This window comes from Trichoderma camerunense (genome assembly GCF_050948025.1).
Source record: "Trichoderma camerunense strain CBS 138272 chromosome Unknown V8C40scaffold_7, whole genome shotgun sequence".
Classification (NCBI taxonomy): Eukaryota; Fungi; Ascomycota; class Sordariomycetes; order Hypocreales; family Hypocreaceae; genus Trichoderma; species Trichoderma camerunense.
The window spans coordinates 1,196,767-1,220,290 of record NW_028145363.1 but is presented as its reverse complement, the minus strand read 5'-3'; the positions used below and the strand labels follow the sequence as shown (position 1 = coordinate 1,220,290).

Sequence of the window (23,524 nt, the reverse complement as noted above, 5' to 3'; positions counted from 1 at the left end):
GGCGCTCCCCTCGAGAAAATTACGTGTTTCGCGATTCGCACCGATTGTTTGATGCAAGTCTGGAGAAGGAAAGGATGCGAAGGGCTAGTGCGAGCATGTGCAGGAGCTGTTGGACATGTATGGGGTTCAATGTTGGCACGAGATTGGCGAATGGCCTCTTGCTCCATCGCATCGTGATGGGCATCCCAGGCACAGACACAGACATTAGCACTTTTGAGCAAGAACATGTATGTAATATTCAGGCTGAACGGGAACGTGCTTTACCGACCGGGGTTTGTTATTTTCGCATCAGCCCGGGCATGCTGTAGTTCATTCACTCACTTAGGTCAATATTATTCTAGGTTCCATGTTACAGGCGAGCCGCGGTTGTGACAAACATTTAGCGTAACGGCGCTTATAATAGATTGCAGACTTGGACCTAAACAAGATAGCTTCATGTGATGAGGAGCCGCCTCATTTCCTCTCAACGGCTGGTAATAACCTCCAAAAAGATTTGGTTATTCTTGCAATTATTACTACCATCGTCGAGCAGCGCCATCATGGCCACGCCACCTTCTTGTGTGCATCCTTGAATCGTTGTATTTTATATTGCCTTCAACTCCCGGTATCGCTTTATAATCCAGTAATAACTAACATTGACGCCATGATCGCCATGATTTGAGCTCTTTTTTTCCTTCCTGAGTACTTCCTCCCTCCAAATGAAGAGTATTAATATTTGAGTATAGTAGCGCATATCTGAGATGAACATGCTATACAAGGCTCAGTTGTATATGAAGCCTGCTCAATAAGTCGGCGGCTAAATTGGGCGAAGCAAGACATTATATCCAACCTCATTTCATAGCCACCACTGGGCTCTAATGAGAATGGAAGATTCATCGAGCTGCATTTGGCTTCTTTCCCATGAGTTCCCGCAAGCTGCGTGTTCCGGTTGCGTAGTTTACACATTGCCGTTACAGCCCAGTAACGCAAGGTTCTAAACACTCGGCTCACTTTAACTCGCCGAGAAGCATGGTACGGTCTGAGGAGGCGGACAGCACTAGAAATTTTGTCAGGTGACAACTCGCGAGGGAAAAGCACATGTATGGTTCTAACTTACGGATTGGTTCCTTGCCAGGCGCAAATTCTGCGCAGTTGACCGCGCCCCTATGGCCTGGGAGCTTATACAGCAGCTTTCCGGTCTGGACAGACCAAATCACCACTGTGCCGTCGCCTGAAGCCGCCGCAACCTTCTTGCCCTCTGAATCCCAGCTGGCACGGGCCAGATTCTGATCCACTCCGGCTGTCGCTCCGTCAAACGTTCGGATATGCCTCTCTGTTGGTGCAAATGGACGAATATCCCACGTTCTAACCGTCGTGTCCATCGAATATGACAGCAGAGATTGCGAGTCGGGTGATACTCGGAGCGACGTGACCGTGTCTGTATGGCCTAGTAAAGAGTACACCACTGCCTTCTTTCTCAAATCCCAGACACGAATGTCGTTGTCGATGCCTCCCGTGTAGATCTCGTTGCCGGCCTGTGATATCGCAACAGCTGTGACAGGAAATTCGGTCTGGATATAGTCGACCGCATTCTTTGACCTTGGATCCCAAATTCCAATCGTCGAATCGTCGCTTCCGCTAATCAGCATCTCCTCGCCTCGCTTGCTAATATCCAAGGTATTGATAATCTCTTCGTGCCCGACGTATCTTCGTATTCGCGTTCCGGAGGTGAGGTCCCAACTGGCAAGATGCATATCAGCCGAAGCAGAGTAGACAATCTCCGAGTCTCGCGCCCATTGCAAGTCGAGAACAGCGCCCTTGTGGCCGTTTAGCACGCCGTAGTTTTCGCAGTCGCCATAAGTCCTCCAGAGCACTATTCAGTATTAGCAAATAGGCAATTTTCCATATTCCAAGAAAACAATTTCCATACTTATGCTTCTGTCCATTGATCCAGAAGCAATCAGGTTGCCTGTAGGATCAAACTTGGCAGTGAAGATGTCCCCAGAGTGTCCCGTCAGCTCCATCACCGGGGCCTGGAGCCCGCTCGTTCGGGGTGCCTGAGAATAACATTAGCTTTGCCTCAAGTAAACCATCAGTAACTCCTTACAGCTTGTACCAATGCACTGCTTGATGCATTGAGTCGAGCAAGCGCTCCCTCGGAGGCATTGACATTTTGCCTCTTCACCAGGGACGTGGACTGGCTGGGATCGTCGTCCGCCGGGCGCTTTTCGGCTGACATCGTGAACAGTCAAACAGTGGCAAATATTTCCAGAAATTCAAAGTGCTGTCAAACAATGGAATTCAAACGAGTGTTGAGCTGCTGAGATTTTGCCCGTGTCGCGATCGCGAAGCTTTGCTAAGTTGCGAACTAGGCTGTCCAAACTCGCCCTCCTATTGGCTTTCGGCCCGTGGATTGTTCCTATGGTCAAGGCTCCCGTTGAATAGCGGCCTTGTAACTCGGTACCCCACCGCCTGCTGAGCTCCGGCATAACAGTCGCAACATCTCTCCTCCGTGGCAGATCGACGCATTAGCGAATCTGCAGTTTGTTTCGCTGCATTTACTGGTTGTTTCTCGTACACAGCTGTAATTTAGCTGGTTTCTACTGCGCTTAGCCCGTCTCTCCGTCTCTCGAAGCTTGAACAAGCGCCACAATGGCGGCCAGCAAGGCGTCCCGCATCGGGGAAGAGTATGTTTCAGCGAGTGGTGATGCGCTTGGCCGTGATCTAACATGAATACAGAATCTGGAAGTAAGACGGCCAAAGTATTGCAGAAGACGATGTTTGTGGTCTAATCGCATCGCTAGAACTCGTATTGACAAGGTGAATGCCGAGTTGGTAACCTTGACATACGGAACCATCGTCGCACAGCTATGCAAGGATTTCGAGGATGACTACCCAGAGGTCAACCGACAGCTTGACAAGATGGGTTACAACATTGGGCTACGGCTCATTGAGGATTATCTGGCCAAGTCGAATACGATGAAGCGCTGCTCCAACTTTCGCGAGACAGCAGATATGATTTCAAGGGTAAGGGATAATCACATGCTTCCCCTTGTGTACTCTTGCTAACGCATCATCCGGATTCATACAGGTTGGGTTTAAAATATTCCTCAATATTACACCACAGGTGACGAACTGGACGGCCGACAACAACTCCTTTTCGCTGGTATTCGACGAGAACCCGTTTGCCGACTTTGTCGAGCTACCAGACGACGGAAGGGCACAGAACGAGCTCTGGTATTCAAATATCCTGTGTGGAGTCTTGAGAGGCGCCTTGGAAATGGTTCAGATGCAGGTGGAAGCGCACTTCATCAGCGATGTCCTCAAGGGAAACGATACTACGGAGATGCGAGTAACCCTGATACGCTATATCGACGACGAGCTGCCACCAGAAGACGATTGATAACCTGAGACTATAGTCATGTGTGCGCAAGTACATGTTGACCAGGCTGATGCAGCAGAGAGAGTCCGGCCGGCCAAAGCAGAGCTATTAGTAGATTATCAACAACGGCGACAGTCGGTTCTGTCGAGGAAACTAAAGGCGGAATGATACCCAGAGATCGAGCCGAGCTATCTAGATACGACACGACGCTTAATGAGATCAATGCAGATGGCTGCAGCAGTACTCCGTAATCCTGTGGATATTACTAGATGGACAGACAGGGATGGATAGATGGGTGCCTTGTTTCTTCAAAGCTGGCGTGCTGGACTCAACCAGGGGTTCCATGGATATAGGTCAGGTCAAGGGCAAATATGTTTTGCGGCTATGTACTGCTTGTTTGTGTAGCATCTACTAGGCACCTACTCCATATAGACTCCAGAGCGCCAAGCATAGCCTGACAACATAAAGACAAACAAGTGATGCCAGCATCAAGCTGCATAAGCCTCTACGCCTTATGACGGAAACTCAATCTTGATTTTACTACGAAGCGATAACCCGAAGCCGGCCCAAGGTGGAAAGCAAAGCAGGCCTGCCTGATCTCCATGGAATCAGCCCACTCACGCTGTGGAGTGATTCAACGCGATGCTCGCTGAGTGGCCAAAGAGCCACCTCAGGTTGTACGTGGTATGAGAATCACGTCACAAGCCGATGCAACGTCGAGTTGATCAGATTCACTCTTAACATATAGGAAAATGGAGTTGCGGTGCAGTGCTGTTGACGAGGATGAGGATATTCGGGGGAGGAAACCGGGCTGATGTCTGGATTTGTTTGCTGATGTCGAGGCGCATGACGCGACGATCGGAATTGGGCATTTGATGTAATTTTACATTTTACAATTTCCAGCACTGTGCAATTCGCAATTCCAAATCAACAAAAAAGCTCCTTATGCAGAGAGAGCTCAATCTCTTACACGCAGCTCTCCGTGTTTCCAAGTCGTAGTAGTAAGATAGAGTACATGTATGGAGCAGGCTTACCTCACATGAGATCATGTACCAATCAGCCCAGCTGTTTCATTGGCGTGTCTGTCGCACAGGGCTTGACGTGCGGGATTCATGCCTCAGGCGCAAACATCTGCCGCAGACCCAAAACTACGCACCTAGACTGACGCATACGCAGGCACCAGCGAGCCGGTGCCTCATAGTGGGATCGCCAATGCCCCCCGAAGCAGCCCATCAATTTTATGCGCACTCGAATAACTTTTCCCGGCCACTTTCTGCTTTTCGCCGTCGTCGCCTCGCACTGTGCAGTCTCGCGCCCGCGCCTTATCCGTACCGTGCGGCGGCACCAGCCCCAAGGCCAGACAAGGCACTGAGAGACGAGGCTGCGCGCACCAACCCGACGCGGCTCTTGCGCTGTCTCTACAGTGCGAGATTTATTCTGGTACGGACTCAACCGCCACACTCCTTTTCTTGCCCCGTGCGCTCGCCGTACTGTATGAACTCGCGTCTGCGCACCACCATCGCCTGGCCTGGATTCGATTTACTTGCACCTTACCTTACCTTTCACTACCTCCACAGCCTAATCTGATGTCCATCGCGACATTTGTCTCCACGGCCCAGCGCGAGTGCTGACCCTCACAGCCTGGACGACCAACGGCTTCTTGTGTCTCTGTCGAACTGTCGCAGAGCCTCAACGCAGCTCCCGCTTCTTCTGCTTCGACTCGGCCCTCGACGTCTCTTGTCTTATTTCTGCCGGCCCCAGACGAAACTCTACCGCTCCGCTACTGTGCTGTGTTCCCGCGCTGCCGGTACGCAGCACTAAGGCAACCTCGCTGTAGTGCGCTACAATCCCAGCCCCCAGAACAGAGGCCTGCTCAACTCTCTTCTCCATCCTCCATCTCAGCCGTCTCTGCCTTGCCCCGGCAGTTGGACGCATCTCTGCAGCAAGTGCGGCATCTTCGCTGCTCCGCGACGCCTGCAGTCGCCAATTTTCTGCCTGTCCGCCATCACCGACCGCCGTCGTCGTTTACAACGCCACTCTGCCCATCGCCCGGCCTCGACAAGCGCGTCTCTCGCCGCTGCGTTCGACAACTCAACTCGCTCCGACGCGGTTCGCGATAGCTTTCCGCAGATCTTTTTAGCCCTCTCTCCCGCTTCGGCTCTCTCTTGATATTCGGGCTCTGTCCCATCTCGCCCACGTTGCCAGCCCTGTCGGGCTTTTCGCGCGGCGGCACCTGAGTGGCTTACAAGGCAAACTTTGTTACACCATCTTCGCCTGATACCTTGCGTTTTTGAGTTTTTTCCCTCTCTATAAAACCTGTCAAATTTCCTCCTATACCTCCAGCAATCATGAATCCCAACGTTGGAATGGCAAACATGACGCCCATGGGTGGCCCAGTTGGCGGCGCACCGATGCCCATGATGAATAATGGCGCTATGAATCCTCAGATTGCCGCTGCAGCTGCGGCACGGCAGCAGCAAGCCAGCGAAAACCAGCGCGGCGTTCTCAACACATATATCTACGAGTATTTCCTCAGACACCAGATGTACGAGTGTGCCCGCTCCCTCCTCAACAGCGACCAGCAGGTCAACGTCAACAAGGACGCCGCTGGCCGTCGCGAAAACGGCAACGCCATGAACGGCGATGATCCCATGGACACCGACTCCAAAGACGACGGTGATTCCAAGTTGCCGGACGACCTGCCCCCGCCTAAGCTGCCTATGCCCGCCTCTGATACGTCGTTTCTCTACGAATGGTTTTGCGTCTTTTGGGACATCTATACTGCCCCACGCGTCAAGGGCGGGAGCGGCATGGTGAATCAATATGTTCAGCACACTCAGGTACGAAACAGATTGTGGAGCACTCTTTTTTTTCCTATGCTCTTTTATTCTGGCGTTTGTCAAGTTGAAACATCCTTGCTAATCTGAATCCGCAGCAGCAACAGCGAATGAAGCAGACCCAACAGCAGGAGATGCTACGTCAAATGCGCCCTGATTTGGCGCAGCAGCAATATCAAGCTCACTTCATGAGAAACATGCAAAATAACAACATGGCAATGACCATGAAGCAGAATAATCTTGCTCGGGCGGCTATGGCCAATAACCAAAAGTAAGCAGTCCGGAGAGGGTGGCCTCGTCTCTTCAGCCACAAATTTGTACTAACTATTCTCTCTCTCTACCTAGCCCTCAAATGCAGATGCTCCAAGCAAAGAATCAGATGCAGCGGGATCCTTCTAATATGGACGGCAACCGGGATCGGCCATCGTCTCCCGCGTCGGGAGAGAATGCGCCGTCTCCTTCAAAACGCCCACGCCTCGACAGTGCCCCGTTCAATGCTAACCAGCCCGGTGCTATGATCCCAAATGGTCGTCCAGGCCAAGTCATGCCCGGCCAGCAAATGGGTAACGTGGCCAACGCTCAGCAGCTGCTCGCCACCAACGGTATCAACCCCGCGCAGCTCAACCCCCAGCAGATGCAAAACTTTGCCAATACGCCACCTGCGGCACAGCAAAAGTCTATTGCAACTTACTCCCACAACCTTCAGCAGCATCACGGCAACCAGATGGGCAACAAGCAGATTCCCGGCGTAGGAGGACCTCAAAACCAGAGCTCGCCCATGATGCCACAGGGCCCTGATGGCAACACCCTCAATGCCTTTTACAACCCCGAGATGAATCCCGGCGGTATGCGACCAGCAGGCCCAGCCGGCGCTCAGGCAGCCGCCGCCGGCAGCAACCATGCCCTACAGGACTATCAGATGCAGTTGATGCTGCTTGAGCAGCAGAATAAGAAGCGCCTGATGATGGCCCGTCAAGAGCAGAGCGACATGGGTGGAATCCCTCGAGATGGCCAGCCTGGCGCCCCCGGACCCAACGGACAGCCTTTCCCAGACACCTCGCCCCAGGCAATGAGATCCGGAACCTCTCCCAACCCCGCAGAACAGATGAAGCGTGGCACACCTCAGATGAACTCCGGCGGCATCCCCTCGCCTGTTCCTGATGGTGGACAGTCGCGCGAGTCGCCCAACGCCATGAACTTCCTGGGCAACCACGTTGACGTTAGCATGGCACCTCACTTCTACAAGGGAGTGGATGGAGGGAACATGGGACAGGCCCAGATGAACGGCATGCGTCCGCCCAGCTCACACCCTGGCCAGCCATTCAACGGCCCGATGAATGCGCAGCAGATGATGGCTGCCCGACAGCAGCAGCAGCAGAACGCGCAGGGTAACCCGCAACAGTGGCAACCTGGAATGAATGGCCAGATGGTACCTCAGGGAATGCAGCAGGGCCAACAAGTCCAGGGAACTCCCCAGCAGCGATCTATGCCTCCTCCCTCGGCACCCGCAGCCGCGGCGGCCAACACAAACAACAGGACAACTGCGTCGCCCCAGCAGGCTTCGGCAGCGCCTCCCACCCCTAGCCAGACCAACAAAGCTGCACCGAAGAAGAAGGACACCAAAAATGCCAAGGACAAGGTAAGCTCTGCCCCTAACATTCCCATTTTGCAATCTGACGGATCTTATAGCGAGCCGCTGCACAGAAGAAGACAAATCAGAACGCCAACAACGCCGCTGCTGCCGCCGCCGAGAACAATGCGGAAGCTGACGCGGCAGCACCAGCTACCCCCATCACTCCCGTTGTCGGCGGAGCCTTTAAGAACGCTCAAGCCGGAGGCCCCGTGCCAAACGCAACTGCCGCCGCCGCGACTACAGGAATCCCCGCCCCGGCTGCCGCCGCCAGTGCGCCGGTGCCACCGCAAGCTGCCCCTGTACCACAACCCACTCATGACATTCAGAATAACGGTCTGGGCGGTATGGACAACTTTACTATCCCAGTAAGTCATGCCAACACGCCCTTTCGCATGATTAGACCCGAGAAAATTAACCTTGACTTGCAGGATTTCGGAATGGAACTGGCCAACCCACTCCACTCTGACAACGTGCTCAATGACTTCGATTTCGACTCATTCCTGAATGATGGTGATGCCAACAATGAGCCGTTCGACTTCAACGGAGGATACCCAGGGCTGGAAGGCGGCGAGATCGGTGCGGAGTAGGAGGCCAGCCTGTCGCCAGAATCGCTCCAATTATATCGGGACACGATGCAAGCACATCGCGAATCTCTCGCAATGCAGTCGGTTCTGAGAGCGTCGGGCGGGCACTTTGCCCCGAAATAGGCGCCCGCGAACTTTTGTTCGATATCAAGATGGGTCGGCAGTTTTTTATCTTTTGTTTTGTTGCTTTGCTTTCCTGGGTTATCTCTAATCTGGCATCATTCGATACGGCGTTTCAGTGGATATCTATATCAATGGTCATGCGGCGATCCGGTTTTCCCAGGGTCTTTACTTTGATGGTTTGAAACGGGAAAAAAAGAGATGTTGTTTGTCCCTGTGGATTTTGATTTTGTTTTACCCGTTCCCTCTACTTGTCCACCCCCTTTTTCTTTTTTCTTCTCCTGTCTTTTTTTTTCTCTTCTGCCTTTCCCTCTCTCTCTCTCTCTCTCAAGTAGTGTTACATGTCATTTCCTTGCTGATGGAAGGGGAACGTGGGGGTTTGGGCGGAAGAAAACAAAGGCCCTTTCCCCCTTTCTTTCCCCTTTTCCTCCTGTAAAATGTTTTCTTGGCCTAACGTTTCGATAATGGTTTTTTCGAAGTTTCGCATACCACATAAGTCACTTGTTGTAAAAGATCAAATTAATGTTACCTACTATGTGTACTGTTGTCTATAAAATGATGTGATTCGTCGTTGGAACGGTATTGGTCACTTTGGATTGAGAGGAATTTTGCCGTGTAACTAGCAACATCTCGCTCGATTGATGTTATATACAAGTCACCAATAGTAATGCAACACAGTCAATGATACAAATTGAGTCATAACAGTCGTCGTCATAAGGTATCTTGAATATATATACAGTGAATTGAAATGATGTCCCACGCAGGGACATGTTGTCATGACATGTGCATCATAAAAACCGCCTTCTACCATATCTACCCAAATCCAAAATTTCCTTTTATTTTTTTTCCCTCCATCTTTTTCTTTTTCATATCGTTCTCCCCCTCTCCATCGAACTAGCTCCCCTTAGGAGGAGTAGACGGCAACGTATTGAACCTCAAACATGTTGCCCCAGCCGGGCAGAGTCGCCTCATTAGGGTCACCCTATTATTTCGAAGGTCAGCCATGCAAGCTACGCCAATAAGGAGAAAGACAGAAAAAGGAGAAAAACTTACGGGCCATGTACCACCAACAGCAAGGTTAAGGATGATGTACATTGGAGAGTGCGCAAGCGTAGCCCAGAGCCCCTCGTCGCCAAACTGGGCACCGACAAGGGTATGGAAGAGGGTGCCGTCGAGGTACCACTCAATCGTCTCCGTCTGCCAGTTGTTGGACGAGCGGTTGATCTTGAGCGCCCAGGTGTGGAAGTCGTCGTCCTGGGGAATGGGAATGCTCTGGCCCAGGCCCGAGGGCTCGTTGCACGCACCGCCGCCGGTGTGGTCGCAGTGGGCGGTGCCGTAGCCGGTCAACTGGCCGTTGATCTGCTCAAAGATGTCGAGCTCTCCGCAGAGCGGCCAGGGGGTGCCGTGGCGCATGGAGTCGCCTAGCATCCAGAAGGCGGGCCACATGCCTTGCTTGGTGTCGAGGGGGCTGGAGCCGCCACGCAGAGCAGCCTGAACCTGCATGGTTTTGCCAGGAGCTGGAGTCCAAGACTGGATGGATTCGATACGGGAAGAAGTCCATTCGCCGGTCTCAGCTTGTTGGGGGACGAGCTGGAGAGTCTGGCCGCCGGAGAGCTGCATGTTGGAGTCGGACTGGGTGTAAGTCTCGAGCTCCTGGTTGTTGTGGAGGTCGGTGACGACGGTCCACTGGGTGAGGTCAACCATGTCGCCTTGCTCGCCAACAAAGGTCTCTTGCCAAACGAGGTTCATGCCGGGGATGTTTGGGGAGAGAGTGGCCGAGACGGAGGAGATGGCCAGGGCCAAGAGGTTGAGAGATTGGAAATGCATCTTGGTGATGAATGTTGTTGTTGTTACTGTTGGTTTGATATCGTTTAGAAGTGGGATACAATGATCTGTATCAGAAGAGTCTTGCTCTGACGGTTGAGAATCACGATCAACTGAGGGAATGAATATCTAGACTTGGACAAAGGAGTGCCTGTCTGTCTGTTTTTGTTTTTGGTGTTTTTGCCTGTTCAACAGTAACAAGAAAAGGAGTGCGCAGAATCGACCAGCGAAAGGAAGGTAAACGGCCACAGGCCTGAGAAAGGGAATGAAGTTGAAAAGAAAAAAAAAGGGTATCAAAGCAACCGCAGAGCAAGACGCATGGTGGCAAGGACGGGGAGGAGTGGCAGAGGAGCTGCTTAAGTACATGGACGACTATTGAATTGGCCCCCGATGCGTTGTCGTTGCATTCACCGTACCTGCACTAACAACACTAGATCCAGGTACGAGTACATCTAGTCGACTAAGATAATAGCCATCGTTGATACTGCGGCCGTCCTCGTTCTCAGGTACCTTGCATGGAAGTCCTAACCTCCAGTCCAGTCATGCAAGCCGCGTATAGTTCAGATCCACCACGGCCCAAGCGCCCATCCCATCGTATAATGTGACTGGGTCCGAGTGCTAAGAGAGAGAAAAACCCGCGCGCCCAGGGGAACATAAGGAGGATAAGAGAGAGAAAAAAAGGCAAAATCCCAAAAGGCAGCCAGTAAACGCCCTGGCCGAGGCGGAATGTTGGGCATGCTAAGACGCACGTTCTACGCGGGCTTATGGAGTGATTGATAGGCGTGATGCCGCCCCGAAAGGCAGAAATTCCTACAGGGCTACAGGGGGGGGATGCTGGTTTAGGCGCGAGAAACGTGCAGGGATTGGGGGCCAGGCACAGAAGTTGAAACACAGCGGAAACAGGACCGGGGTTGGTGCAGTAGTGTGCTTATACTGGGTGCTGCACGTTTGAAAGTATGTGCGTGGTAGCGAGCAGGTAGACTTTATGATTTCATGCGTTCGAGGCTGGATTGGCTGTGGTGAGAAGATAGATGGATTGGGTGTGATGCTGATGCTGAGATGTGATGGGCAAGGGGGATAGGCAGCCTGATGCGGGCGTTTAGCAGTCATCTTGGGAGCATCGTGAGGTTAGGAAGAAGAGATGGAAATAGATGGGCTTGCAGTTCTACTACTACCTACTATACGCCGTTAGCTGATTGCTGATCTATCGAACGAAGCTGATCGTCGTCTCTAGCAAGCAGAATCCACGGCACGCAATCAATCACAAACGCGGCCCCTGGGCATCACCATCGCATCGCATCTCCAGAGGCAGATCGCCTCGCTAGAGTCAATAAATGCCCCTAGCATAGAAGTTCCATCAATCCATTTCCAAATAGTCCATGCACGTTCTTCAATAAACACCTCACAGTAAGTAGACTACCTTTGCTCTACACCTCGGGTACACACCACAAACATGTGAATAAACAGCTCGCATGTGCCTCATCCCCCATCATCCCCAATCGGATCTCTCCCCAAAGCAAAGGGAAAAAGGGGAGAAAAAATAAAACAATAGCCCGCCACCCGGCAAAGGTAGTTCCTAGCTCCCCCTACCGTACGAAACAAATGGAAGAATAACTGCTGGAAACTGCATGATGCTACTGTAGCAAATACGAGAATACCGCTCCGGATTGGCTGACTGCGGCGCATCTTGGGCCAATGAGCGGCCCATGAAGCCTCATTGACTCGCGCCCCCCAAGTCAGGAGGTGGCCATTTTTGCTTTTTTGCTTTTTGTTTCGTTTCCTTCATCTTGTTTATGGGTGCCTTTGCGTGATGGTATTGGAGAGATAAAGACAAGGGTTTTTATTTTCTAATTTTCTCTTTCTTTTTTTCGCCCTTCAAATTCCATGGGTGTCTTTTTTGCGCCTTACCTGGGCTGTGCTTTGCTTACGCGAGAGGCATCGTGGGGGCTCCATCCATGTGCCCCATTGAATCCGGACAGGGGTCACTCACTCAGCATGTTTGATGTTTGATGTTTGATGCAGAGCGGCAAACAAACTGAACACAACATACGAGTACCGGTCACCTGGAATATTCCATTCTGATTCACCTCAAGTCCTCAAGTCATACCCGTACTCGTACTTGACATGGCAGCATCACCACTATCAACGCTGTTCCCCAGCGAATCCCCAAGCCTCTTCCCCAGATGCACAATCGTATTCTCGTAGATCCGCGCAGCGTCCAGATGTAGCTCATCCTCGTCAATGTCCCAAGACGGACCACCAGCATCGTAGCTTTCACCCGTTTCTGTTTCGTCGCCATCATCTTCATCGTCGTCTTCGTCATCATCCTCCTCCTCTTCCTCTTGCTCGCCACTGCTCATGACTTCCACCATGAGCACCCTCGTCTGCTCTACAAGACTCCGGCACCGGACCATGTCGGTAGTCGTCATGCCCGCTCGTAGCCCGTTTTCAAAGCCCGGAAGCGTCTCATTCGTCTCAATATCTTGGCCGGAGAGCAGGCTGGCGAAGCAGTGGTCCAGTTTGTGTAGTAGATCAAACGACGCTTTTGACGATGGCGGGAATGACCGGACGTACTGAGTAAAGTCACTGGCCAACTTGAGCAGAAATGGTATCTGCAAGCCCGCTGGTGTTTCATTTAGTGTTAGCATTTCAATCGTCTTATACAAATGCCATGTATGATATGGTGAATACTCACGAGTCCCCGATTTCCACAAGACATTCACAATCTCATCAAGCTCCCGGCACACCTCCCCAAAGGTCTGAAACCCAACCACTGTGTCTCCAGGATTCGGGTTTCCAAACTTCTTCACGTAACGACGTGAGACGTAAAGCAGCTTTTCATCTACAAATCTCCTCACCATGTCCTCCTTGTTTGACCCGGGCCGCAATGCACTGTTTCTCGGGTGTGGCAGATTCGATGCTGCCCGTGAAGAGGCTGAGGATGGAGCCGGCGAAGGGAGCCCACCTTGGGGAGGAATAAAGCCGCCAGGCTGTCGCGGTAATTCCGTCATGACCAGTAGAGTTTCTGTAATTGAATACGCAACAGATTACAGGTGTATCAACGCCTTGTCCTTGTGCTCTCTGCTTCAGATGCCGCTGACACGCTCAATGACGATGCCGCTGTGGATAAGCGGGGGTGGGGTGTTGGTGACTGTGGAAGCTTGGATAGATACCCTAGAGTGAAGCAATTTGATTGCGGAAAAGGGCAAGACAAGCGCTGTTGAGGCTGGGGAACGATGAGAATTTATGCCTGGCTGATCAAACTCGGGGAGAAAATAGCTATTCAGTATATTTCAAGTGCAAATAACATTTGCCGAAGAGATAATATGGCTATTGGATGAACTTTGTTTAGTTAGAGCGATCTTAGTAACCAAATGTGATACTTGTGAGCTTGAGTTCTACAAGAAAAAGTTAATAAGTCAAGTTACGTATGTGAAAGTCACTGGAAATATAATTCTCTCATAGTTGCAAAACGGCAACAAGGGGGAAAAAAAAGGCAACTTGAAGATGAAATATGGTTTGCTTCATTATTTCACACTACTACGGGCAACATCCAAATTACTGCAAACGGCAAAAAGAGTGATTCCGCCCGGGCTCGAACCGGGGACCTTTTCGGTGGCGTCAACTAACTGTTAACGAAATGTCATAACCAACTAGACCACGGAACCAGATGCTCTATTGCTTGATACTGGCTTAGCTAATTCCAGTTCATCTTCTGTCCACGAATGTCCCAATCATGTGACCCAGTAATTAGATGCGATCAATGGCGGGGCGATTCCGAATTTTCGATGCCCTCGGTGACGTTCGCATCGAAGCAACTCTGCCCATCACGCTTTGCGCTTCATCGCCTCCGATCCTCACCAATTCTTCAGCAAACTCACAATGCCTCCCAAGCGAATCTACGGCGAGAAAGGCGGCCGCCGCGCCCCCAAAAGCTTCGTTGCCTCGACTTATGAGACCTTGACCTCTGCCGAGAACGCCGCCTTTGTCCGCAGCATCGCCATCTTCGGAGTGCGTTTCCCACGACTGATTTCTAACTATGCGCAGGGAGGCTGACATTGGGAAATCTAGGCTGCCGTTACTTTCCTTTCTAGCTCCTGGGGCGAGATCCTCCTGCCTCCGTACGACTCCCGATAAACCGAGTCGCTATGCGCAACTATAACTAACAACGATGTGATATAGTCAATAATCGATAGGCACTCTCCCTACACTCCCTCACGATCCAAATCCGATTAACAATTCGACAACCCCCAAAATCAAACCGAAAACTGAGTCATTGTACATTAGAAGGATGATTGTATACTACGATGCGAGATTTGCGCGGCCTGCTGCACGCGATATAGAACTTGCGGGGCGACTTCAGGTGGATGATGCGGCTCGACAGTGGCTTGTCGGAAATGATTGACTCGATAATGAAATAAAAAGAAAGGCGCTCTCCATTTTTGGAACATTCTTCGAAGCCTGTGTTGTGCACAATGTGAATCCTTTTTCTTGTTACTCGATCCGATCAAGGGTGCTTTAGGAGGTTTATTTCGGTCATGATAGCCGAACAAGGAGACCTGGTATGGGTGAGGAAAAGGGGTGTTATTTATGGAAAGAACTTTGGATGCCGCAGCCTTTTCGTCTCTTCACCTTTTACTTCTTGCTGGTTAAAAGGCTGGATGAGAAATGGCAGCTGCAGTTGATCGCGGGACCGCAGGACCAACGACTCGGCAGCTTGACGTAAACATTGGATCCAGGCGCGGCCTCATGGCAGAGCTTTTCTTTTGACTGCATTGCCTGCGTATGCACAGTTGTTTTATTCAGCTTCCCAAAAGTTACTTGTTATTTGTTTTCCTCCTCGTTTCCTCGCTCTCTTTTCTACCCTCCTTTCTTTTTTTATCCTCGCTCCGTTTCACAGGCTCTGCAGTCGGTTGGATCCCTCTCTTCTGCTGTTATATTCGAAGACACTATCGGACGGAAACAATGTCCTCTGTGAGTACTCGGCGTGCGCCTAAGTCGCAAGGAGGGCTGGCCCGGCTGGTATCCAAATTCGAAAACCTTGGAACATCAAAGACGCCTCAAGATATTGGATCGGCAGGTGAAATCAGAAACGATCCGATTCCCGCCTCCAAAATTTCAGATGCTCAGCCAGTGCAGAAAAATGCAAGAGATCGCGTAGTCGGCTCATCAAAAACCTTGGCACCGCCATCTCTGGATTCTACAATTGCCACAAGAGGCCGGTTGGAAACGCCTCTCAAAGATAGCCGTGCTGGGACCACTGCAACTCCATCGTCCAAAGTTGGGAAACTGATCTCAAGGAGAGGCTTGGCGGTTGCAGACATGAGGAGATTGTTCGAGCGAGGAAATGATAAGACCAATACTTCAAGTGAGCTGACCCTAGTTCAATGACACCCTTCGACCGATACAAATTTATATCTTTTCAGCTCTGACATGGATGAACTATGAATTAATATTTGGATAGATGTTGCGCGAACGACTACCTATGAACCTAAACGCGTTGCTTCACCTACCACGATCACCGAGTGTAATGACCATAAACCGTTCTCTCTTGCGAATAGCCCCATGAAGGGATCGTCAGCCGTAAACGATTCGGGTACACTGGCGAATCGGCAAGAAGAAAGAGACATTGTTCCCGACCTGGTTGAGCATCCCGAATATCTGCCACGGCCGCTCACTTCGCCCGATCGCTTCTCTCGACCCCCAGGAGAGGGCAAAGCTGCTATCGAAGACAATAAAAGCACTTGGCAAAGAAATGAACCCCGATTCAAGATACAGGGTGGTGTATTTTTACACAAGACTCCTGCTCCGCTCAAAAATATGGTGGTTACAGACGTAGGGACCTGGCGCCCAAAGCCTCTCGACACATCCGAGGTGGTCTTGCACTCTGAGGACGGAAACTTGAGAAATGATGACCAACATTTGGTACATTCTTTTGAACGAGTAAAAGGGGACGGCTCAGGGCTTCTGGAAGATCTGCAAACTGGTGTGACTCTCTGCTATCCTTGCCGCGACGCTGTGCTATCATCGATAAGTTATACTGACGGGGATGCCAAAGAACCACGTGGACAAAGGGGCCTGCTGTTTCCCACATCCAGATCAGTTCCCTCTCAGCAGTCAAAGGTTTCCAACCTCCGGAGAAAGTTTGACAGCGCGTTGCCTTCATCAGTCTCGATGCCATCACTTTAGAAGAGGCACCCACGGACAGACACAGCCAACGACAAACAGCCACTTCCGCAAAATAAGGCTGAACAGGTCGAACGAGCCCCAAGATCCAGCCTGGAGATACCATCAAGTCCGATTACTTCCCAACAGGGCTCTGTGCGACCGGCTTCCACACAAGATGGCTCCCAGCCGCCTCGTTCCGGAACTTTGTCTGGAAACGGCCGGAGGCTCAAAGAGACGATTGGTCTTTTTGAGTCAATGAGCCACCAAGCCAATAGAGATGACGGATTGGGGATTATTCCCAAGATATCTTCGTCTCGGACATTCCAAAGGACTGCCACTACGAAGGATAAGCTTGCTAGTGACAAACTCGAGCGGGCAGCAGCCAAATCTGAGGACGTACCACCTCCTCCCAGACTGTTGTCACCGATAGAAGATCGACCTCCACGGCCATACGCACGATCACCAGGCGTAGATAGTGCCAGCAGCCAGGCTAGTGATATCAAGCCCTTGCTCTACACGACACCGTCCATGATCAAGACAAGGCGCCATGAGAAACACTTTGTAAGTGGTTAGCACTTAATCTTGAGTCTCATAATGACGTTGCAATTGTAATCAGTGGCCTAACTTGTCAAGGGATCTCTATTTAGATCGGGATGGAGAAGAAAAGCGAAGTTGAGATCTGAAGACGGTGCCGTGCAACGCCAAAGATACAATATCGACGGTGAGGGAGGGTTCGATTTTGAGCAGAAATACCACAAGATTTCGTGCGATGAGACATGGACGGACGGCAGCGAGGCTTCCTCTACTACGCACGAACCTATGATTGCGGACCGCCATCCTTCCCTTCGCCTTTTGCGCCGGCGTCTGATGTCTCGTAGCCATGGGCTGTTTGTTTCAGAGGCTCACTGTACTCTTGAGCAGCCGCAGCCAGTGCGAAGCAATGAGCTACGAAATCTTCCTAGTCTTTTTAGAGAGAAGATGGCTGTATTGAGGGCACGAGCTCAGACGGAGTAGGGGGAGGAATGGGATCGTGGAGGAGCATTAGAAGGGATCGTGGGGAGCATTAGAAGCAGATTCACTTAGAACTAGTCCTCTACCAAAATACCGATGTTGTTATCACTTCATTTGTTCGTTCATGCGCGATGGCTGGCTTTCAAAAGTATTTCATGACCTACATCAATCCATATTGGGAGGCTCCGTTGCTGGGATCATGTTCACTAGGTAGACAAGCCGTGAAATTACAAGGTGAAAACCTTGGAGTTGAGAAGGTTTATCTTGTATACGTATATACCTAGGTATCTCCTAATCCTCATTATATCATGGACAGCTATAGTGTCCCAACTTGGCAAGTTATATCCTCTCTGCTGCTCAAACTAATGGCTATGTGAAAGCAATATTTGCTAAATTTTCAAAACGCTTGCTAATGAAGTGCAAACAAAAGAAGCAGAATAAAGCAAAATGGCCACCGACATCAGTACTACTTGTGCAACTGGCTTTCACTTGCTTCTGTCCTGGAGTGAATCTCCTTTGGCTGCACATATCCGTCAATCTGTCTGAGCTCGAGATCAATTGGGTCGATGACATCGCGGACCGGAGCTAGGACGGTGGTATCAGTGACGTGAGATCTGGTGGCGGAGCTGGTGTTTGTGATTGCTGAAAAGAGCGAGCCGGACTTGAGGGGCGTGCGGGAGGAGTCGCGGGTTGACTTGTACTGGGCCTGGTAGGATGATGAAGGGTATGAGGGTTCGCTGGAGGGAGTTGAAGGGGCTTGAGATATGCGCTGTGCGGCGATGGAGGCCAGAGGGAGAACGATTGCGATGGAGGTGGGTGTGAGGGAGCCGGCTTCGAAGTTGATGAAGTGGCACCATTCGAGAATGGCAAAGAAGACTGTAGAGAGTCTTGTTAGTGAGAGAACATCATGATAAAGAGGGGGAGAGAGGAGAGAGCTTACAAGGGATAAACATGAGGATTCCGTTGGCTATGATGAGCACCTCCATCGGGGTCATAGCCCGGCGAGAGGGAAGCACGCCGCGGTTGCTGATCAAGTGATGGACGATCTTGGAGTTGAACAAGGCGCAGAACCAAGCCATCGAGCAGGTGTTGAAGATGAGCGCCGCCTTGAACAGCCAAGCGTACTTTCGGGACGACTCCAAGCTGAGGATACTCTCGCATTGGGCCACGGTAAAAGCCACTCTGAAGGCGGTGGTGATGAGGATAATGAGCAGGGAAAAGAAGTAGATTATGTACTTCGCCTTGTTCGCAAAGAGCGAGACCATGGTCCAAGCCTGATGCATGAGCGCCCCCTCGGCAATAACGGCGAGAAACATCGAAAGGATTGTGCCGGCGATGCTGGTGCGGTAGTTCCACTCGGGGATCTGGGAGTAATCGCCGCCCCAGACCTGGTAAAAGTGCGAAAAGGGCGAGAGGAAGTAGAAGGCGAGGAAGACGGTGCGGACGGCGCAGACGATGAGGGCGAGGACGTGCAGGAGACAAGAGGCGCGGAGGAATTTTGACGACGGGGTGGTGAGGAGGATGACGAGGAGCATGGTGAGGGAGGCACCGAGCTGGGCGCCGTAGTTGATGACGATGCTGACGGTTTCGTCGTTGAAGGCGTCGATTAGGGGGATGGGGATGAGGATCGGGGGATAGTCGGGGGACACGATGATGGTGATGTTTTGGGTGTATGGGTTGAAGGCCATTTTGGCGGCTGAGTTGCTCTCGATTGAGTGAGTGAGTGGTTCGTTTGATGGTGATGCTGAGATTTTGGGTGTTGATGAAAAGTTGGTGATGTTGGATATCTTGGTGTTGAGGCTTGGTTTGAGAGGAGGATATATTGAACCAAAGGAAGAAACCACGAGAGAACGAATAACAGCGAAAAAGAAGCTATACAGCCTACCCAAAGCAAAAACAATGAAGAATGTTTCTAAAAACAGAGTGCCGACTCAAATCATCGCAACTGAAGCCATTGTTCCCAACGCCCTCCATTCAGACCATCGTCAGCTCACCTCACCTTATAAGAGAAAGAAACAAACGGTCACCCATCGCCCACCACCGGCACATTGTCTCGCAGGGCATAATACCACCCAAAAATTCCAACCTCAAACAGGGAATAATACATTTGAACTGAAGTGAGCCCGCATCACCGCTTCGGGCATTAGGAAAAGGGAATAAAGTGAAGATGGGGGATTGAAATGCAGTGGGCGGGAGGGCTTAATATTGTTGTTGCGGGAGGTGGCGTTTTGCTTAGTATTGTTCTTGAGACGGGGGCTGCGGCAGGGGATCCGGATAGGGATGTTTGCGGGTTTGCAGGTGAGGGATCGTTGATTACTGCTTATTATTTTTTATTTTAATCTATTTTTATTCTTATATGTGTTTCTCTCGTTTCGATGGTTTGAGCTGGTGGTGTTTTGGTTCAAGGCCGGTCTATAAACTATTATTACTAGATGCACTTTATTTCAACCACAATTGCTATCCGGTAGATGCGAGTAACTAACTATTCATGATATAAATAACTTCTTGTATTTATCGACATTCGAAAACACCACTGCACAGATGCTGCAGAAGACAATGAACTGCGCACAAAGTGGCCAGTGTCACACGGAACCTGCCGAGCGCTCTCCCACTAACACGCATCCAAGTGCCGGGCACCTGTCATGCCATAGCTTCAAGGCACTTGCGCTCCAAGTTCCCGGTTTCTGGATCCCTAGTAAGCTGCTAATCACGTTGCTACTACTATAGTATTAGACTCGATGCTCCTGCTCTGTCCGCCATTCTGCCTCGTCTCAATATTTGTCCAGCCATGTCCACCACTCTAGGTGCTACAAGCAAAGCCTGCATGAACCAATAGTCTGCAAACAAACGAATGCCCCCTCACGAGAACAGCAAACGGCACGAAATTAAAACAGAAAATCCTGCTTTCTGTCGCTGTGTAACTCCCGGGTCGCCTCCGCGGCATCCTCCGCTCCCTTCGTATCGGCCCGCCGAGCCGCTGTCAAATGAGCGGAGAGAGAGACGAGGCTTGGAGACGGTGTGGCGGATGTTTGCTGGACCCTTGCTTGGAGGGGTTTGGGATTGGCACATTTTGCGGCTGAGGGAAAATACAGAGAGTCACTGGTGAGGAGCGGTCTGTGTTACTAGAGAGGGATGAGCAAAAATGTTCGCAGAGTAGTCTATGAGTGGCGATGTGGTATCCATCATCTATACACTGTCCAACTCGAGGAAACAGTCCAAAATCCATGACCACTATGGGTGGCTCAACTGTCGTCAACTTCATTCCATCAATCGTTATCTCACAGAGTGTGTGTATATCTCTGCTCTAATAAGTCCAACCAAAATAATAAATGACCGCCCGCCAAAAGTAACATCTAAAAAAAAGGCAGATAGTTTACCTCCCATGACCTATATCCGAGAAGCGTGTTGAATAGCTTCCAATCCAATCCCACATCAAGAAATCATGAGAGCATTAATACGAGCAGATACCGCCAACCTCATCCTCCATTGTCCAAGTCCCAGCGAGACCCTTGACTTCGACATCTTCCGTCTCCGATGGAGCGCCTTCATCCTCTTTGCCCAAGAAGAAATCGCCGCTGCCTTCCTTCCTCACCTGTCTCTTCATAAACCGCTTCGTCCACTCTTCAACAGCCGGTTCTCCCGTCTCGTCCCGCGCTTGCTTGAGGAAGGGAATTAGAGCCGTGCCACCAGTGCCCTTTTGGCTCTTCCCTTCGCTCTTGCGAGAGGCAATGGCAAGGTTGAGAGGCCGGCGAGCGACTTCGGGGCTGCGAGATCTGCTTCGGGCGCGGACTTGGCGGGATGGAGTGATGACATAGCGTGTGACAATGGCAATGTGCTTATCTCTGAAGGCGCTCAACATTGCCAAGCAGGCGTCGTAGGCGAGGCAAAGCTGAGTGTTCTCGGGGTGTTCTTGGACATATTCGCGAATATTGGCCACGCGAGAGACATCCTCGAGGAACTGCGCATGGGGACCTGGCATGTAATTGCGCATCTCCTGGATAAAGTTGTGCTTTGCGCTTCGGCCCCGGCTGTCTGATTCGGATGAGGCATCTCTCTTTTCACTCGTAGGTCGGTGCTGGATGCCCAAGGCAATGTCGAAAAACTGAATCAAGCTGCTCTGCGCGTTGCTACCTCCACTGTATTGTCGATATTTGTCGTTGCCTGTGCCGTCGTCGTAAATGACTCCAAACGGTAAGCCGGCTTCACCCATGTTCTTGCTCCCAGCAAGGAAGGGCCTGATGCGGTTGTAAAAGATCACAGGATCGCAACTCTCGTGCATCCTCTGTAGAATATTTGTCAAGTCAGTCAAGCGCTCAGCGAAAGTCCGCAGACACCGTGTAACAACGGCTGAATCGTTTTGTCTTGCGGCCGCAATGGCTGTGAGCATGAGAGACATGATGGGAGCGCCGCGGGCCTCGATGGCCACCGAGACGAGATAGAACCATGATTCGTCAATTGCCCCGGTAAACGTAAAGAGCGTCGCCAGGTTCTCCAGGTTGTCAATATCTTCATCCATAAACAGCGGCTTGAAGTTCCACAGGCAAACAGCCGCATAAGTCGCCACGGGCGGAACCTCCAAGTGGCGCGATATATCTAGCAGCGGAATCGAGATTTGAGGCGGCAGTCGATCCGAGGGCGAATCTCCGCCCCAGATGTATCCGTGAGCCATGAAGCAGAGCAGCGAATACGCTCGACGCCACTCGGCATCGTGCTCCAGGCCCACGGTCGACAGCACCGGCAGGCGGTCGATGACGCCGCGCAACCGGCGACTGAGGATCAGAGCCTGTAGATTTGCCACGATGGCCTCCCATTTGTTGTAATAGGGATCTGGTAGACGAGTGAGAGGGAGAGTGCTGGGCAGAAAGCCGTGAGTGGGTGAGATGCCGTAATCGGCAAGGACGGGGATCGGAGGAAGCATGTTTTAAGCTTCTCTTCCTTAGTGAGAACAATGCAAGATCCGGCAAAGTCGAAAGTCGCGCTTAGATCCAAGCAAAAGAACCAAAGTAACCGATTGTGAGGCAAATAGTTAGATGGAGAAGTTGAGAGTGAAAAAAGACCTAGGAGGAGTTTTGAGTCTTGAAACAGTCGTTGGCTTGACAAATATTTTTCGAGTTGCGTTAGCGGGGGGACGCGGCAACGCCTCCTAATTTTCCCTCGGTTTTGCGGGATAAAAGCCAAACAATTTCTAAGCCGCGGCGATAAAAACCAGGGAATTTTCGGACTTGTAATTGCTAAAAGGCAATAACGAGTCACAAGACGGAGTTTGTATTGCGTGCGAACGCGGGGGAGAGTCGTGTCAAACAGCAAGGAACAAGAAGAACCTGGATGGAGAATGTCTCCGGGACGTTTGATGATGAGAAAATGCGGAAGAGAAATGACACATCGGCCCATGCCGCGCAAAGAATGGTCCGATTTTGGTTAAACCTTTATGTGGCGAAAATGTCATTGGGTAGGCTATTATTAATGTCTCGTTCGTCTTAGTTTCTTAGCCGAACTATTTTGCTCATCGACTGGGCGTTAGAATCCGATGGTCCGGTCGGGAAAAGCCATCGAACGCCACCAAATGGAATCTCCCGGACACCAAGTTTATTCTTTGCTCTACGGATGTGCGGAGGGGATGAGGGGAGGTTCCCAAGGCGATAGACTTGATGCTGGGAGTCATGGAAGAAATTTCAGTGTACAGTGCTTGAAAGTCTTGGGATTCTCTTTTCTCTCGTGGCTTCACAACTTGGGTTCCACAGTGCTTCAAATCTGCTCAGACTCACACGTGACCAGCCAAATGGTGGATTGAACATCCTGGCAGTATATCAATTGCGTATGCTAAAAGATCAAATCAATTTCTAAAATTTATCCATCAAGAATAGGTTTTATATGAAGTGCCTGATACAAGGGATAATATCCAAGCTGATGATGGTTGTGAGTTGACTATTTCCCAAAACTGACCCCTGCTCTAGTTGTCAGAGGTGGGCTTAGTTGTCCAGCCAAT

At 51.1% G+C, this 23,524-nt stretch overlaps 10 protein-coding genes and 1 non-coding gene across 11 annotated transcripts; 4 read left to right on the top strand and 7 right to left on the bottom strand.

Annotated features, from left to right (window-relative positions):
* Positions 1-314: 314 nt before the first annotated feature.
* Positions 315-2,338, bottom strand: V8C40DRAFT_243069 (WD40-repeat-containing domain protein). The gene is made up of 4 exons (XM_083215344.1): positions 2,087-2,338; positions 1,910-2,036; positions 1,097-1,852; positions 315-1,036 (listed from the first exon to the last, which is right to left on the bottom strand). Exons 1-4 carry the CDS (start codon positions 2,216-2,218, stop codon positions 987-989), a joined length of 1,065 nt encoding a protein of 354 aa, XP_083074344.1. The 5' UTR covers positions 2,219-2,338; the 3' UTR covers positions 315-986.
* Positions 2,339-2,462: 124 nt separating this feature from the next.
* On the top strand, positions 2,463-3,755 carry V8C40DRAFT_243068 (TRAPP complex core subunit BET3). The gene is made up of 4 exons (XM_083215343.1): positions 2,463-2,666; positions 2,719-2,727; positions 2,784-3,006; positions 3,071-3,755. The coding sequence occupies exons 1-4, from the start codon at positions 2,632-2,634 to the stop codon at positions 3,380-3,382; spliced, it is 579 nt and encodes a 192-aa protein (XP_083074343.1). The 5' UTR covers positions 2,463-2,631; the 3' UTR covers positions 3,383-3,755.
* A 1,748-nt stretch (positions 3,756-5,503) lies between these two features.
* On the top strand, positions 5,504-8,804 carry V8C40DRAFT_207001 (uncharacterized protein). Its single transcript, XM_083212060.1, has 5 exons — positions 5,504-6,201; positions 6,297-6,469; positions 6,544-7,837; positions 7,888-8,196; positions 8,260-8,804. The coding sequence occupies exons 1-5, from the start codon at positions 5,710-5,712 to the stop codon at positions 8,416-8,418; spliced, it is 2,427 nt and encodes an 808-aa protein (XP_083074342.1). The 5' UTR covers positions 5,504-5,709; the 3' UTR covers positions 8,419-8,804.
* Positions 8,805-9,226: 422 nt separating this feature from the next.
* On the bottom strand, positions 9,227-10,681 carry V8C40DRAFT_243059 (concanavalin A-like lectin/glucanase domain-containing protein). The gene is made up of 2 exons (XM_083215342.1): positions 9,589-10,681; positions 9,227-9,517 (listed from the first exon to the last, which is right to left on the bottom strand). Exons 1-2 carry the CDS (start codon positions 10,360-10,362, stop codon positions 9,440-9,442), a joined length of 852 nt encoding a protein of 283 aa, XP_083074341.1. The 5' UTR covers positions 10,363-10,681; the 3' UTR covers positions 9,227-9,439.
* Positions 10,682-11,108, bottom strand: V8C40DRAFT_243058 (uncharacterized protein). Its single transcript, XM_083215341.1, has one exon. The coding sequence runs from the start codon at positions 11,094-11,096 to the stop codon at positions 10,920-10,922; it is 177 nt and encodes a 58-aa protein (XP_083074340.1). The 5' UTR covers positions 11,097-11,108; the 3' UTR covers positions 10,682-10,919.
* Positions 11,109-12,176: 1,068 nt separating this feature from the next.
* On the bottom strand, positions 12,177-13,839 carry V8C40DRAFT_206958 (general transcription factor IIH subunit TFB6 family). Its single transcript, XM_083212059.1, has one exon. The coding sequence runs from the start codon at positions 13,368-13,370 to the stop codon at positions 12,456-12,458; it is 915 nt and encodes a 304-aa protein (XP_083074339.1). The 5' UTR covers positions 13,371-13,839; the 3' UTR covers positions 12,177-12,455.
* A 100-nt stretch (positions 13,840-13,939) lies between these two features.
* Positions 13,940-14,027, bottom strand: V8C40DRAFT_t95. The gene has a single exon. It is a non-coding gene; the product is annotated as a tRNA-Val (tRNA).
* Positions 14,028-14,166: 139 nt separating this feature from the next.
* On the top strand, positions 14,167-14,809 carry V8C40DRAFT_243055 (uncharacterized protein). The gene is made up of 3 exons (XM_083215340.1): positions 14,167-14,370; positions 14,431-14,480; positions 14,542-14,809. The coding sequence occupies exons 1-3, from the start codon at positions 14,242-14,244 to the stop codon at positions 14,546-14,548; spliced, it is 186 nt and encodes a 61-aa protein (XP_083074338.1). The 5' UTR covers positions 14,167-14,241; the 3' UTR covers positions 14,549-14,809.
* Positions 14,810-15,324: 515 nt separating this feature from the next.
* Positions 15,325-17,633, top strand: V8C40DRAFT_286750 (uncharacterized protein; the record flags this gene model as incomplete). Its single annotated transcript, XM_083222570.1, has 4 exons — positions 15,325-15,727; positions 15,824-16,510; positions 16,574-17,088; positions 17,161-17,633. The coding sequence occupies 4 exons, from the start codon at positions 15,325-15,327 to the stop codon at positions 17,539-17,541; spliced, it is 1,986 nt and encodes a 661-aa protein (XP_083074337.1). The 3' UTR covers positions 17,542-17,633.
* A 311-nt stretch (positions 17,634-17,944) lies between these two features.
* Positions 17,945-19,289, bottom strand: V8C40DRAFT_286748 (alpha-factor pheromone receptor STE2). The gene is made up of 2 exons (XM_083222569.1): positions 18,479-19,289; positions 17,945-18,414 (listed from the first exon to the last, which is right to left on the bottom strand). Exons 1-2 carry the CDS (start codon positions 19,224-19,226, stop codon positions 18,005-18,007), a joined length of 1,158 nt encoding a protein of 385 aa, XP_083074336.1. The 5' UTR covers positions 19,227-19,289; the 3' UTR covers positions 17,945-18,004.
* Positions 19,290-20,895: 1,606 nt separating this feature from the next.
* On the bottom strand, positions 20,896-22,761 carry V8C40DRAFT_206888 (indoleamine 2,3-dioxygenase). Its single transcript, XM_083212055.1, has one exon. The coding sequence runs from the start codon at positions 22,454-22,456 to the stop codon at positions 20,990-20,992; it is 1,467 nt and encodes a 488-aa protein (XP_083074335.1). The 5' UTR covers positions 22,457-22,761; the 3' UTR covers positions 20,896-20,989.
* Positions 22,762-23,524: the final 763 nt, after the last annotated feature.